This window comes from Pelodiscus sinensis, chromosome 2 (assembly GCF_052426305.1).
Source record: "Pelodiscus sinensis isolate ZL-2025 chromosome 2, ASM5242630v1, whole genome shotgun sequence".
Classification (NCBI taxonomy): domain Eukaryota; kingdom Metazoa; phylum Chordata; order Testudines; family Trionychidae; genus Pelodiscus; species Pelodiscus sinensis.
In genome coordinates, this window is record NC_143053.1 from 55,628,694 (window position 1) to 55,645,440 (window position 16,747).

At 38.6% G+C, this 16,747-nt stretch overlaps 1 protein-coding gene across 10 annotated transcripts in view; it reads left to right on the plus strand.

Moving 5' to 3' along the window:
* The window catches only part of STAU2 (staufen double-stranded RNA binding protein 2), a 236,649-nt gene that overhangs the window by 68,520 nt on the left and 151,382 nt on the right, over positions 1-16,747 (plus strand). For all 10 annotated transcript variants that reach the window (XM_075920513.2, XM_075920512.2, XM_075920516.2 and 7 more), the window contains exons 7-8: positions 3,601-3,708; positions 15,217-15,429. In XM_075920513.2, the coding sequence (XP_075776628.1) occupies positions 3,601-3,708; positions 15,217-15,429 (321 nt within the window). The remainder of the gene's footprint in view (positions 1-3,600; positions 3,709-15,216; positions 15,430-16,747) is intronic.

Consider the following 16,747-nt stretch of genomic DNA (forward strand, 5'->3'; position numbering starts at 1 on the left):
AGCTGAAGCTCAGCTGTCATGAATGAGTAACCACAAGAAATTCCCCCCTTTTGTGAAGATGCATGCCAGAATCCATGTTAGGATTGGGGTGAACTCTGATAAGCTTGCTAGCATACGTGTAGATCCTTGTATTGTTTTGGATATGGTTTTTTTTAGTGCATTGTATCTTAAGAATAAATTAGACTTGCATGGGAAGTAATGTTGGTACCTTATAACCATAGCTATTACATCTGTCAGCTATCTGTAAAGAAAAATCAAGAAGGTGACCTTGGGCAGGGAACTGTGCAGCTTGGAAATATCCATAAGGAAAAGGGATATGTTTTCTCCACCCAAGAGACATAATGGCTGGAAAGCTGGAAGCCTCAAAATGGTGTCTTGCTGGACCACTGAGGGGAAATACAAGTGCAGATGTCCTGAACTGTGACAAATAGAAACCAATGAGTCAGTTCCATCTGGTGTTTGTGCATTTGAACTGTGATGTGTAGCCCTAACTTAGACTAATCTTTGAGAGAATACAGTGTACAGCACAGTGACTAATAAAATTTAAATGGAGCCCCAACGGCCAGCGCCCACACCTGTTTGCAGGACTGAAGCCCTGAGTGCTGTCCCTCTCCTTCTCCCCCACTGTAGGGCTGTAGCCCTGAGTGCTCCATGCCCCCCTCCCCCGGACTGAAGCCCCAAACACCAGCAGCCACCCCTTGGTGTCCCGTAAGTGGCATGGGGAAATATGGTCACCCTAAGGATAGGGAATATACAGGAATCTGAACCTGAAAGAACTATTGTGTGGCTGCCAAATTACCCCTGCCAACTAACCGAAGTGAGGGCTAAGAAACAAATGCATAGCTAAGAGTCTCAGAACGATGATGAAGATTATATTTAAACCCATGGATCCTTAGTCCCGTAATTCATAAATGACCTTACCCTTGTGCATTTTGTCTTCCTTATGCTAAAGAAGATGTGAAGGAAATTTGAGATTTACTGCTGCTCAGTGTTGAGAACTGTGCCTAATGTCTAATGCACAGTCTTACTTATGCCTCTGCCAAGACAGTGCTCACAGTTGAGCTCCCTACTGTGCCTCATGGATGAATAAACATAAACTCAGAGATTTTAAGGAGCAGAGGGGACCTTTATGACCTGTATAGCACAGGCCATAGAATTTTACCTAGAAATTCCTTCATCAGTCCCAAAACTTTTGTCTGAGCTAGAGCAGATCTTTTAGAAAGACATCCAATCACAATTTAAAAGATTTTACTACACCCAAGGCAAATTGTTCCAATGATTAATTAACTTCAGGGTAAAAAAATATAAGTATATTTTATTTATGGTCTGAATTTGTTTAGCTTTAGCACCCATGCATTAGATCTCATTATGCCTCCTTTAACTGATAGATTTGAAGAGCCTTGTACTATCAGAAATCTTCTCCCCACATAGGTGGTTCAAGACTGATATCTGGTCATCTAATTACTTTCTCCTTGTTACAACAAATTTATTAGGCAATTGTCACTAAAAATCAGGTTTTCTAGACCATGAATCATGCTTGTAGCTCTTTTGTGAACCCTTTTATCAATGTCCATTTTAAAATGTTGCCCCCGGAACTGGACACAACATTCCAGTAATGGTCTTGTTAATGCAGTCTTCAGTGATAGCAACACCTCTCTATTTCAATTCATTATCCCCTTATTATATATCCAAGGATTGCATTTGATCTCTTTGCCTCTGCAACTCGCTGTAGGCTCGTGTTTAGTTGATTATCCACCATGACTCCCTTAGTCCTTTTCTGAGTTACTGCTTTTCAAAATACATCCTGCTATCCTATATGTGTGTCCTTTATTCTTAGTTCCAGTTATGTGACCACGCATTTAGCTGTACTGAATACTGTAAATGTTCACATGAGTTTCTCTTCCCACCTGATCTAGATCTCTCTGTAGGATTGACCTGTTCTGGACATTATTTATCATTTCTCTAAATATTTTCATCGCCTGTAAACTTTCTCAGAAGCGATTTTTTTCTTCCCGGCATTTATTAAAGATATTGAAGAGCATTTGCAGGTTTAAAGCTTAAATTGGAAAGCTGGTTAAGTGTTCGGACCTTGTTTGTAGACATTCGTGACCTTCTGAAGGGTATATTTTAGTACTGTGTTTCTCATTCATAAGTTTAAATGTATAAAGGATTAATACATTATTAATAGAATTTATAGTTATTGTGAAAAATGTCGGTATTATCTGTATTAATTTTATGAGTACTAGATATATCTGTTCATGAGTGGTGTCCACATGGGCCATGACATGCTATTGTGGTCTAAAATTTACAACTTTCTGGTATGCATTAAACCATTATTTAAACAAATTTTTATTTTGCTTTGGTCTTGAGAAACCAAACTCAGTGGCTATGGACAGCCCTAATTGCAGGTGCTCGAACAGATAATGTAAATGTTTGGAAGTTTACCTCCACTGACGTAGAAAGAGAATCCACAAAATGGCAAAAGATCTTTGTTTGAAGCCTCTGAGGATTTTCAGGTCGAATATTTCAAACTAACAGTTTGAAAGTACCTAAAAGCTGAGCCTTGTGAGGAGTCAGAAGAACACTGACTGGGGGACTGAACTGAGTGGCAGAAACTGCATAGATGCAGTCTGCCTCACCAAACCCAATATAGGGGAATGCATGGTACAAATAGAGCCGTGTGAATGTGCAAGGAAAGGCTAAGGTATAGATAGGATAATATATGTGTTTTCTTCCATTTGTGTTTTCTTCCTTTTGTTTTATTTTGTTGTTGCTATGGTCCTAAGGATGAATAATACTTTATTTGGAAGAGACTTTTCTCTGTCACTGCATTTTCATATGGGCTCCTGGAGTGAAAATCTAAGCAGGGGTTAAAACTCAGCAAGACCTACTGAAGTTACAATTGGTAGATGAGTACTGTAACCCAGTGGCCTTTGAGAGTGGGGATAAATCATGGAATTCAACCTTAAGAGAAATACAGATGTGGGCCTAGTACTTGGAAGGGATATTCATGGTAAGAGACAGTGATTAAAGACAAAGTTTGACTTGGATCTTTGTCTTGTTATGGGCATGAACAGAGTGTATTACAATCAGCTTAAAAATCTGTAAAATTATTTATTTATTTATGTATTAATCCTTTATAACTCAATGCATACATTTTCCTTAAATATAAAGCATGATTACGTTTTGAGTCAATTTTACAGGTAAATGGATGGTGGATAATGTGTCACTCAAGCCATAATATGGTGTGATTTAAAGGGAGTCACGAACACTTGCAGGACCAAAAATGTAATGGCTGTTCAGACAGGTGACTGTAATTAATAAACGAACTTCAGAGGCAGTTTCCATCTGGAAGGAACATGGGACCCTATGTTATTTCATAAATGTGACACTAAATATGTCCATAATATATACGTACTATGAAATAATTGCAGATAATTATTAAATCTCTTTAAGGTTAAACAAATTATAAAATACTGCAGTTTATCGCAGATTGCTTTTGTGGAGATATATTCTAGACATTGAAGAATAAAGGGAAAATCATATCTCTTATCTGAAAGCAAGTATTTTAATGTGCTTATCTTGTTTTGCATGATGCAGAATGGAGAGACAGGAAAGGAAGCAGAAGAAGAAAAAGATGCAAACAAATCTGAGATCAGCATAGTGTTTGAAATTGCCTTAAAGCGCAACATGCCTGTCAGTTTTGAGGTATGTCTTTTATATGTGAGTAGACCTGACATATATTGAGCTGACTGCTCTTTTCTGAGTGTTTATAAAAATGTAACAAACAATGAAAAGCAAATGGGTGATGGGTGAGAGCATTTATTACAAACTTTCTATGATTACAAATGAATACATGCACATTCTAAATAGGAAAATAAACTGAATCTGAATCTAAGGTTTCATTTTTATTATTAAATTGGCTGCTCTGTCAAAGAATTGGAGGCATAATGTGGATGCTGATAGATCTATTGCCCTCCAGTCTTTAATGGATTGTAGAATTACTATTTGTTTATCCTTTGGCATCATAGAGTGTAAATTTGAATTGATAGCTGCATTCTTAATGTTCTCCATTAAGGCCCTGACGCTGTCAATACTCACATAACTACAATTGCTTATGTAGTGAATGGTTGTATTATTTATCTAGTACTATCAGGTACAAGCTGCTCTGCAGTAATGGTGCCAAACAAATAACAGATTCCTTGCCATTGAACGTTTTATACGCCACAGCCACGTATTACTATATTGTATTATATATTTTCAGACAGTCTGTCTGGTCATAGCATGACAGGCACACCTGCTTCAGTTTTCCCTCTCAGTTCCCTCTTAATAACTCAATTTCTGTCTTTCAGTATTACCCCTGCTTGGGACTAGTTTATTATAGCACCATAATCTATAGCAGGATTCCCAAATAGGCAGTCTGATAACAGCAACTTCAGCCCATCCAACTGAAGTGCAATTTCGCTCTTGTCAGCCTCTGTGCTGGAAGCATTCCTCACTCCCTCTAGCTCTGTCATGGTTCTGGCTCTCTGACCCTGGAGATGTCAGTGGGTAAGCTCCTCTGCTACTCCCCTTCCTTCAGCCCTTTCTGGCCCTCAATTTCAGCTGTCGCTTAGAGTTAATAGGCAACTCCATCTGCTGCTCATCTTGTCTTCAGCCCTCTCCAGCTCTGGCTCACAAATGCCAATAAGCAAACTGTGATGTTCTCTTGACTTTTCTTAGAAACAACATTTAGCACTTCTGAGATTCCTCCAGTCTCCTGGTCTAACTTGCCCTCCTTGACTAAACCAGTGTGCTCTGACCCTCTGGGAGGTCTTCTCACTGGGTTCCTCCCTGGTCCTTTATAGTGCCTAGGTGCTGCATCTGCCTCTTACTCGGTTAAATGGGGGCAACTTCTGTGGCACAGGAGTGCTGGCACCAACTACAAATATAGCAGCAATCTGCTGTGTGACACAGGGATATACAAATGAGAATGCTAAATATAGGTAATGAGTCATACAGTAATTGGGGGCTTGGAAAGGTGAAGCGTGATGGTGCTTTGAATGTGTTATTTGGGAGGTTGTTTGAACAATAAGTGGTATCAGGTAAGAAGACACGAATATGGGAATGCATAATACAGGGGACCTCTACAGTGTCATTTGAACTACAATATTCTGAAGGAAGTGATTACTATTCAAGTTATTTCCATTAATAATAAAAAGATAGTTGCTTGCCCACGTGCCAAGAAGGGACAACATATAATTTAAAATACATACGTAAATATATTGGGATGATTTCCAAAATCTCAGGAAATTAACATCTGAAAAACATACTCATTTTTCTGTTTGTGTTATTTAGTGTTATTAAATATAAATGTTGGTGACATTCTTGGGTAAAATTGAGATTTAACCTATGTGCTGCTTAAAAAAACCAGTTTATATTTCGGTAAAACGACTGATACATGCAGGCTCTGATGTTTCTAATGATATTGTGTTTAAGAACCATTTTGTATTATTGCAGTCATGTCTTAAAGCTTTCATTATTTTTATCATGATAGCTGTAGAATAGTCAGCATTTTCTGTCAAAGCTTTAGTAAATATTAAAGCAGATGAGCAAATAGTTAAAGGAATTTAATGTTTTTTCTGAACAGTTTTTCAGAATTGCATAATATCTGAAGAATGGGCAGAGTTTGTAATATAACTTAGGGACCAGGTTCTGCCCTATGATGTCAGTGAAGTTGCATGGGTGGAACAGAGCAGATTTTGGTCCTAGCATTTTGGCCAATAGGGAACTACACAATTGCATAATCTCATTCTGCATGATAAAGTAAAATTAGTATTTGTTCTCCAAAAACTTCCAGAAGCCTTGTAAAGCAATTTCTGTGTATTAAAGAATTAATTTTGTAAAATGCCATAAAGTATCAAAATTCTATATTAGAAGAATTCTGTTTCAGCTCTGTTCCTGCTATGTGCTTTCTGTGGCTGTTCAGAGACCAGAGGGATAATAGCATGCCCCTACTGCAGCAACTTGCAGCTATTTTAGGATTTGTGTGTGTCTGTTACTGAGTACAGTTGTTGGTCACCCTATGAGCTGTTGCTATGGAGTAAGCTTCCCTGCATATTGCTTCCAACTGGGCAGTAAAGAAAGCTCACTCTTTTGCCTTCTTTGTTATTGAGAGTTATAAATTGGTTTATGCATTTTATTTCACGTGTGTTAGTTCTGTCTTTTTCCATTCTTTAAAGAGAGGACTATAATTACTTTTGTAGCAGCATGTGTTGCTATTGGCAAATTTGGCAGGGGGCGGGGGAGAACCATGCATTGTTTGGGTGAAAATACCATACGTGCAGTCTTTAGCATCATTTATATGTTTCCCTTTGATAGGGGTCACAATGAATTTTTTTTTTCCCTGTCCTCTTTTCAGTTTTTAGGCATACCTGATTAGATGGGTAATCCTAGGAGGCTTAACTGATTTGGCCTGCTTAAGACATCCGAACAACTATACAAGATTGTTATCGTCCTCTTGCAAAGGGCTAGTTTTTTATTTTGTTTTTATTTTATTTTAGTTACTTTATTAATTTTGGTGGGCAAGTAAAATAACATGAAATGTTCATTATCAGCATCAAGAGTTAGACAATTTTGGTCTGGCAAATTTTCACGACAATTTTGCAAGATTGCGTGAGGACAAGTAGAATTGTGGTGTCTTCCATTCTCATTGTCACGGAGAGGCAAGGAGGATCAAGCAGATCAGTAGGAAAAGTAGTGATGCCTAATGCTGTGCCAGCTTCTCATTGTGAGATTTGGTACCCATTCTCAGGCCTGCCAGTCTCCAAAGACCTTTTGGTAGTTCCCTTCTAGGTAAGCAGGTAGGGAGGAAGGATGCTAGTCTTCCTCTCCCTGATTTGAGGGGACTTTTTTTCCCCAAAGAATTTAATATTAGAGTTTCTGTATATTTAATACAAATGTGGATTTTTTTTATACTGGTAAAATGCCACATTTCTGACTGTTTTCATTTGCATTAGCCTATGTATTTATGCTGGTATTTTCTAAAACCTTAAGCAGTGATTGTTATAATTGATTTTGGGGTTGTAAAAAGGGTACACAGTCCTACAGTTTGCACTATGGGTATATAAAACCATCTCCTTCTATTCTCTTTATTCACTGTTAATGTGCTTTTGTTTTTCATTTATAAGTATGATTCATTACATTGAGCTGAATTTACACCTGTTATAACTTGGCCTTAGTGGCATTATATCAGGCATAAATTTGGCACATTATATTTTCTGATGGTGGAGTTAGAGTGACACAAAGAGAAAATATTGCTGTGTCTGCTACTCAAATTCTCAGCTGCAGGATGAATCTTCCAACTCTTGGAGCATTGTAGTGTATTAATGTCTAACAAGGATATTATTTTTGTTTAATGACAATTGAACTCAGTATACCTCTGAATTCTTGAATTTGTAGCACAAATGTTTTAAAACACAGTAAGTAGAAGATATTTAATAAGTTAGTCTGAATTTCTGGGGTCCACCAAAAAAAGGTTTTATGTTAAGATGTTGCAACCCCCCCTAATTTTGTAATTAGGCTTGATCCAAAGCCCACTGAAGTCAGTAAGTTGTAACAGGCAATTACTTTTCATTTGCAGTGTGTTTAGTGTTCAAAAGATTGGAGAGACACTATGTTTTATTTTCAAAGTAATTCCTTTTACATTAAAAATACTCCTTAGGAACTTGACGGTGGTATTTCTTACTCAAGTAGTTTTGCCCTTTTCCATTTGATCAATATAAACATTTCTGTGTATTCCTTTTGTCTGAGTATGAGTAGTTTTATAAGTAGTACATTATACTACATATGAATACAAACACCTGCCTTGTGGTATTGCCAGGAACATGATGTCAAACACTCAAAAGATGAGAAATGAAAACACTAAAGTTCTTGTAATAATTTTATATTAAATAAGTTGCATAGTCTGTGCATATTATACTATTTATATAACATCCAGTAAGATACACATTTAAGAGAGACTGGAAGATACCATTGTTATGAATCATAGAATCATAGAACACTAGAACTGAAAGGGACCTTGAGAGGTCATTGAGTCCAATCCCCTGCCCTCACAGCAGGACCCAGTGCCATCTAGACCAGTGTTTCCCAATTTTATTTGGCCATGGAACCCTTTTAAACTCAAAAGAATTTTGTGGACCCCTAATAACAGTCTAATATATGGAGCTGAAAAAGTAGACCACAAATAAATAAGGATAATAATAAACAAATGCTAAACAAGGTCATGAGATCAATATTTAGTTTAATTGCACATACTTAAAAACAAAAATCACATTTAATGTGTAGGAAAAATAAAGCTCAAAAACTAATATGCATTGTATTGGCAGTTGTCCTACAGATGAGTTCCAAAACTGTAGCTTATGTGACAATGACAAAATTTTATCTTTCGAGAGCACTGCCTGCGCACTCCCATTCAAGCAAGTGGTTTGACAGCTGAAGTTTCAACTTTGTCGGATGCAACGCTAATATATTCGTATTCAGTCACCCACGTGATCCAAGCTCCCTGGGAGTGAGTACGGGGATTTACAGTGGTATATAACAGGCAGTCACATCCCTGATTTACTGCGCGCGCAGCGCTGATTAGTGACATCATCGGCTAAGCTGGCATTACACGGGGACACTTATCGTGGCAAACACAAATGAAAATTGTTTTCAATAAAATTCATAAATGCTTAAATATTAATTGTTATTTTTGAAATCATTAAATGTGATTGTAATGGGATTTTCTTGCAGAACCCTTATTTTCATTTCACAGAATCCCGGGATTCTGCGGAATACTGTTTGGGAAACACTGATCTAGATCATCCCTGATAGATGTCTAACTAACCTGCTCTTAAATATCTCCAGAGATGAGATTCTGCAACCTCCCTAGGCAACTTATTCCAGTGTTTAACCACCCTGACAGTTAGGAAGTTTTTCCTAATATCCAACCTCAACCTCCCTTGCTGCAGTTTAAGCCCATTGCTTCTCGTCCTATCATCTGAAGCCAAGGAGAACAATTTTTCTTCCTCCTCCTTGTGACACCCTTTTAGATACCTGAAAACCACTATCATGTTCCCTCTCAATCTTCTCCTTTCCAAACTAAACAAGCCCAATTCTTTCAGTCTTCCTTCATAGGTCATGTTATCTGGACTGTGAATCATTCTTATTGCTCTCCTCTGGATCTTCTCCAATTTCTCCACATCTTTCCTGAAATCTGGTGCCCAGAACTAGACATAATAGTCCAATCAGTGCAGAGTAGAGCAGAAGAATGACTTCTCGCATGCCTTGCTCACAACACTTCTGTTAATGCATCCCAGAATCATGTTTGCTTTTTTTGCAACAGCATCACACTGTTGACTCATATTTAGCTTGTGGTCCACTATGACCCCTAGATCCCTTTCTGCAGTACTCCTTCCTAGACAGTCACTTCCCATTCTGCATACGTGAAACTGATTGATTGTTACTTCCTAAGTGGAGTACTTCGCATTTGTCCTTATTAAACTTCATCCTATTTACCTCAGACCATTTTTCCAGTTTCTCCAGATCATTTTGAATTATGACCCTATCCTCCAAAGTACTTGCAACCCCCTCTCAGCTTCATATCATCTGCAAACTTAGTAAGCATACTCTATATGCCATCATCTAAAGAGTTGTTGAAGATATTGAACAGAACCGGTCCCAAAACAGACCCCTGCAGAACCCCACTTGTTATGCCCTTCCAGCAGGGTTGTGAACTGTTAATAACTACTCTTTAAGAACGAAAGCTTCAGAGGGATAGCTGAGTTCATCTGTAACAGGAAAACAATGGTTCCTGATGTCTGTGTAGAATCTGGTGTTGATCATCTTCCTCTCCAAGTGTTAATGGTTCTTATCAGCCTCTTTTAACTATTTAGTCTTTGAGATGCTACTAGACTAATTGTTTTTTTAAGTTTTTCCTGTTTCAGTCACTCGGTTATCCTCTGAAGCTTGTCTACTCACTGTCGTTTTTACTTCCTCCCCTTCAGTTTTTTTTCCTTCTTCCCCCTCCCTCCATCCCTTATTTACTCTTGCATCTGGTCATCTCCAGTCTCTGAAGAAGTCCTCTGAAGAAGTGGGTTGTACCCACGAAAGCTCATGATCCCATCTACATGTTTTATTAGTCTTTAAAGTGCTACTAGACTATTTGTTGTTTAAGTTTTTCTGTTAAAAACTTAAAAGTGTGAGAATGGTTATCCAGCCAGTTTTACACCCACCTTATAGTACCCCATCTAAGTTGTATTTGCCTACTTTATTGATAAGAAGATCATGTGAGACTGTATCAAATGTCTTATTAATGTCTAGGTATACCATGTCCATCGCTTCTCCCTTATCTACAAGACTCATTATCCTATCAAAGAAAGCTATCAAATCCATGCTGGCTGTTACCTATCACCTTATTATCTTCCAGGTGTTTGTAGACGAATTTCTTCATTACTTGCTCCATTATCTTTCCTGGCACAGAAGTTAAACTGACTGGTCTGTAGTTTCCTGGGTTGTTCTTATTTCTCTTTTTATAAATGGGAAATATTTATATTTATAAATATTTGTCTTTTTCCAGTCTTCTGGAATCAGTCTTCCATGATTTTTCAAAGATGATAGCTAAAGGCTCAGATACCTCTTCTATCAGCTCTGAGTATTCTAAGATGCATTTCATCAGGCCCTGGTGACTTGCAGATATCTGAATTTTCTAAGTGATTTCTAACTTGTTCTTTTTTTATTTTATCTTCTAAACCTACCCCATTCCCAACAACATTCATTATGTTAGGTATTCCTTCATCATCAGACTTCTTGCTGAAGACAGAAACAAAGCAGTCATTAAGCACCTCTGCCATTTCCAAGTTTCCTGTTACTGTTTCTCCCTCCTCACTGAGCAATGGGTCTGTCCTGTCCTTGGGTCTTCCACTTGCTTCTAATATATTTATAGACAGTCTTCTTGTTTCCCTTTATGTCTGTAGCTAGTTAGAGCTTGTTTTGTGCTTTTTCCTTTCTAAACTTGCCCCTGCGTACCTGTATTGTTTGCTTATATTCATCCTTTGTAATTTGTCCTAGTTTCCACTTTTTATATGACTCCTTTTTGATTTTTAGATCATGCAAGATCTCCTGCTTTAGCCTAGGTGGTCTTTTGCCATACTTTCTGTCTTATGCAGCAGAATAGCTTGCTTTTGGGCCCTTAATAATGTCCCTTTGAAAAACTGCCAACTCTCTTCAGTTGTTTTTCCTCATAGTCTTGCTTCCTATGGCACCTTACCTACCAGCTCTCTGAGCTTACCAAAATCAGCCTTTCTGAAGTCCATTGTCTCTATTTGCTGTTCTTCCTTCTACCATTCCTTAGAATCATGAACTCTATGATTTCATGACCACTTTCACCCAAGCTGCCTTTCACTTTCAAATTCTCAACCAGTTTCTCCCTATTTGTTAAAATCACATCTAGAACAGCTTCCCCCCTAGTCATTTTTTCAACCTTCTGAAGTAAAAGGTTGTCTTCAGTGCAGTCCGAGAACTTATTGGATAGTGTGTGCCCTGCTGTGTTAGTTTCTCAACATACATCATATGAAGACATGACCTTTTTTCCTCTGACTTCAGTATTGAAAATTATTGCACAAAAGCCTTGAGGTTTATTTTCATATTTTAATTTTCCCAGTTTAAACATAAAATAATGTTAAAATCTTTTTAGAATAAGATACAGCTCTTGTTACTTCACAAGCTGGGCAGTGGTAAAACTTGGCTTTAGTTGAGTTTCACTCAAGGTCCTCTTCTAACTAGGGCCAGAAGAGCACTATCTAAAACAGGGGTGGGCAAAATCCACCCCACCAAGCATTTATCTCCCACCCACCCAGTGGATTAGCAGAGCATGTATGCTTATAGTGTGTGTTCAGCTGCCCCCCATCTTGCTCCGTCCTGCAGCTCAGCTGCTTCCAGGACTTTCCTGCTAGCTTTGTAGACTGTGTGGGAAGAGGGGAAAAGGGTAATGCTGAAGTCAGGGTGTCATTGAGCAGGGGTTGGGGAGAAGGAGACATACAGTGGAGCTACTCCAATCTGTCTAGATGTTAAGTGACTCAGAGGACTGCGTATCTTAAGACTGTTTCTCTGTCTTCCCCTTCCCCATATCCTATCTCTGCAGAGTGGGGAGACAACAGAGCAGGACAGCTTTCCCTTTCTTAAAGAGACAGTGTGTGACTTCTCTCAGAAACTTATCCAGCAACAGTCAGCATACACACTCTGTCTCACTGTCACGCAGACCCAATCTGTGCCACGCTGTCTCTGTGCCACACACACAATCAGTCACACAGACGCAATCTGTGCCACGCTGTCTCTGTGCCCCACACTGAATCTATGTCACAGAATCTCTCACACACATAGTACAGTATTTTTCACACTCACATACTCTCTTTCTCTATCTCTCTCTGTAGCGCTCCAACTCCACCCCTTTTGGTGGGGGGTCCAGAGCCGTCCAGAGACCATGTACCAAAATTCTTGAAGTGGCCACCTCTGCAAAAAGTATTGCCCAACCTGGTCTAAAAAGTTCAGGGAAGGAAGGAAATTCTCACCTCAAGATAAGGATTGAGGGCAGTGCTGAACTAAAACTAACAAAACCCCCAGAGCTCTTTTTTCTGGGAAAATTTGAACATAGTTGTCTGTTCACTTTCATTTTGGGTCTTTTGATCGATCTATATACTGGCTGTTGTATTTGCATGTGAAATTACCACAAAACAAAGTGAAAAAACACCATGACTCTATTACAGGGTAATGGCAAAACTAAATAATGAAAGGTACATGACCCTGAGACCATGTTGAAATATTTTTAATGTTGAGGGTTTAAACCTATTAAAAGCACAGTTATTGAACTAAGACTAGCTTAGCACCTTTACCTCAGTCCACATGTGTTCCTGCATTGCTATTCTTCAGCAACTGGTTCTATGCCACTGGGCAGTGCTGCATACTTCTGAAAAAAATAAGTATTTACGGTATTTTGATTTTGAAATTAATAGAAAACATGTATATTCAAAACTCTGGGTACCCAGTTCATATTACAAAAACAACATTAAGAACATAAGAACGGCCGTACTGGGTCAGACCAAAGGTCCATCTAGCCCAGTATCCTGTCTACCGACAGTGGCCAACATCAGGTGCCCCAGAGAGGGTGGACCGAAGACAATGATCAAGCGATTTGTCTCCTGCCATCCCTCTCCTGCCTCTGACAAACAGAGGCCAAGGACACCATTTCTATCCCCTGGCTAATAGCCTTTTATGGACCTAACCTCCATGAAATTATCTAGTTCTCTTTAAACTCTATTATAGTCCTAGCCTTCACAGCCCCCCTCTGGCAAGGAGTTCCACAGGTTGACTACACGCTGTGTGAAGAAGAACTTTCTTTTATTAGTTTTAAACCTGCTCCCCATTAATTTCATTTGGTGTCCTCTAGTTCTTCTATTTAGGGAACTAATGAATAACTTTTCTTTATTGGCCCTCTCCACACCACTCATGATTTTATAGACCTCTGTCATATCCCCCCTCACTCTCCTCTTTTCTAAACTGAAAAGTCCCAGTCGCTTTAACCTCTCCTCATATGGGACCCATTCCAAACCCCTAATCATTTTAGTTGCCCTTTTCTGAACCCTTTCCAAGGCCAAAATATCTTTTTTGAGGTGAGGAGACCACATCTGTACACAGTATTCAAGATGTGGGCGTACCATAGTTTTATACAGGGGCAGTAAGATATTCTGTGTCTTATTTTCTATCCCTTTCCTAATAATTCCTAGCATCCTATTTGCCTTTTTGACCGCCGCTGCACACTGCGTGGAAATTTTCAGAGAACTGTCCACGATAACTCCAATATCTCTTTCATGATTTGTCGTAGTCAAATTAGCCCCCATCATACTGTACGTATAGTTGGGTTTATTTTTCCGGATGTGCATTACTTTATACTTATCCACATTAAATTTCATTTGCCATTTTGTTGCCCAATCACTCAGTTCGGTGAGATCTTCTTGGAGTCCCTCACAGTCTGCTTCTGTCTTGACTATCCTAAACAGTTTTGTATCATCTGCAAACTTTACTACCTCACTGCTTACCCCTTTCTCCAGATCATTTATGAATAAGTTGAAAAGGATTGGTCCCAGGACTGACCCTTGGGGGACACTACTAGTTACCCCTCTCCAATCTGAAAATTTGCCATTTATTCCTACCCTTTGTTTCCTGTCTTTTAACTAGTTCTCAATCCAAGAAAGGACCTTCCCTCTTATCCCATGGCCATGTAATTTACACAAGAGCCTTTGGTGAGGGACCTTGTCAAAGGCTTTCTGAAAATCCAAGTATACTACTGGATCCCCCTTATCCGCATGTTTGATAACCCCTTCAAAGAACTCTAAGGGTATGTCTACACTACCCCCCTAGTTCGAACTGGGGGGGGGTAATGTAGTCATACGGAGTTGCAAATGAAGCCCGGGATTTTAATTTCCCGGGCTTCATTTGCATAAAGCTGGCCGGCGCCATTTTTAAATGCCGGCTAGGTCGGACCCCGTGCCGCGCGGCTACACGCAGCACGGACTATCTAGTTCGGATTAGGCTTCCACGAGGCGTACAGCTAGTTCGAATAGGAAGCCTAATCCTAACTAGCTAGTCTGTGCCGCGTGTAGCCGCGCGGCACGGGGTCCGACCTAGCCGGCATTTAAAAATGGTGCCGGCTGGCTTTATGCAAATGAAGCCCGGGAAATTAAAATCCCGGGCTTCATTTGCAACTCCGTATGACTACATTACCCCCCCTAGTTCGAACTAGGGGGGTAGTGTAGACATACCCTAATAGATTAGTAAGACAGGATTTCCCTTTACAGAAACCATGTTGACTTTTGTCTAACAAATTATGTTCTTCTACATGCTTCACAATTTTATTCTTTACTATTGTTTCGACTAATTTGCCCGGTACTGAAGTTAGACTTACTGCTTTAAATATCTGCTTTTTTCTCCAATAACCAGCATATCTGAACTCCTGCCAAAACTCAAAACTCCCACTCCCTTTTACATCTAAGCTTAATCAAATAATGAAAGAAAAAAGATGCTGTACTTGTGATAAACACTATATGATCATGTCTTTATGTTGTGTTGATGCATTATGAAGTTAAATATGAGATATGGGTACTCATAAGATGATTTGACTTGAAATAATTATCTGTTCAATAGGTGATTAAGGAAAGTGGCCCTCCACACATGAAGAGCTTTGTTACTCGAGTTTCAGTAGGAGAGTTCTCTGCAGAAGGAGAAGGAAACAGTAAGAAACTTTCAAAGAAACGCGCTGCAATGACTGTCTTACAAGAACTCAAAAAACTTCCACCTCTTCCTGTGATTGAAAAGCCAAAACTTTACTTTAAAAAACGCCCCAAAACAATATTAAAGGTGAGTGTGTGTGTATGTCACAACAAGCAATTGTCTCTTAGGAAATCATAGACGTATCAATATTAAAGATTAAAAAAACCTGAGGTTAAATAGTACATTCTGCTACCACTTTCTTGTTACATATTTATTTTGTATAGCTTGCATTTAAATTTCCTTGATATGTTGGGATTTTCTAAATTCCAATAGTCATGGCTCTAATAGTCATTTTTCACATTTCATTTGTGACAAAGAAAACTTTTCCATAAATGTATCAAATTGTATTTGCCTAAAAGATGTTGGATACTTACAGTCCAAAGAAGTAATACTTAGTCTTTGGGAATTTTTCCATTGATTCATTGAGGCAAGATTCATACATTCAAAGGCCAGAAAGAACCACTGTGATCATTTAACTGGACTTCCCATGTAGAATAGATCTCCTCCCTCAGAATCCATATTGCTGTGTATTAAGGAGTGTCTCCTAACAAGAGATAGAAAAACAATTATCTACTTCACGCTCAGCTCTCCAGTAAAGCCTCCTTTTGGTGGTAAAAAGTTCTCTGTAATAAGTCAGCATTGCAAGGACTGGTCTTATTAAGAAGCGTAGTCTCTCTTGTTTTAAAATATTTTTATTTTATATTAAAAGAGATTTCTTATTTTTATGTTTATTTTTAAAAGCTTTATTTAGATATTCAGTATAAGGAATTACAGTATTTTGTAGATAACCCATGTAGTCATTTGCTCAGTGGTTGATGGGGGAAGTGAGATTCAAGGTGATAGCTGTTGATCAGGTATGTGTGAAGTATCTTCAGTTGATATCTTTACTGTCAAAATATTGCAGGACCCAAATGATTGTGTACTTACTTGTCATAATATTGTTGTCTCCTGTGTACAGAAAGAACAAATTGCTTGAGATGTTTATTTAAGTTGGATGTAAGATGTTCATTCACATTTTAGTAATATTGCTTAACCATTTTGACTCAAGTTTCAGATTAGGAGTAGGTTTATCTAGCACTTGTACAGGTATGTGTTCCTGTTCTTATCAGATCGCATATTGAAATAGGTTTCTTTGAGCAAATAATATAGTGCCATAATTCCAGTAAGCAAAATTTGGATTCCATGGGGGCCACTATCCCAGTTACTACTAATATCCAAGAGAACACATGCAGCCAAACTATTTATATAATAGGACAGCAGTTCTCTCTGCAAATCTTTTAATCAATCATTCTTCCTACTTAGATGTCCCCTGTTTTGTTAGCCATTATTTTGGTTTTATTTGTTAAGATTTTTTTTGCTAAGGTGTCAAGTGCTAAGACAAAGCAGAATCTGGCTGCTTCAAGCT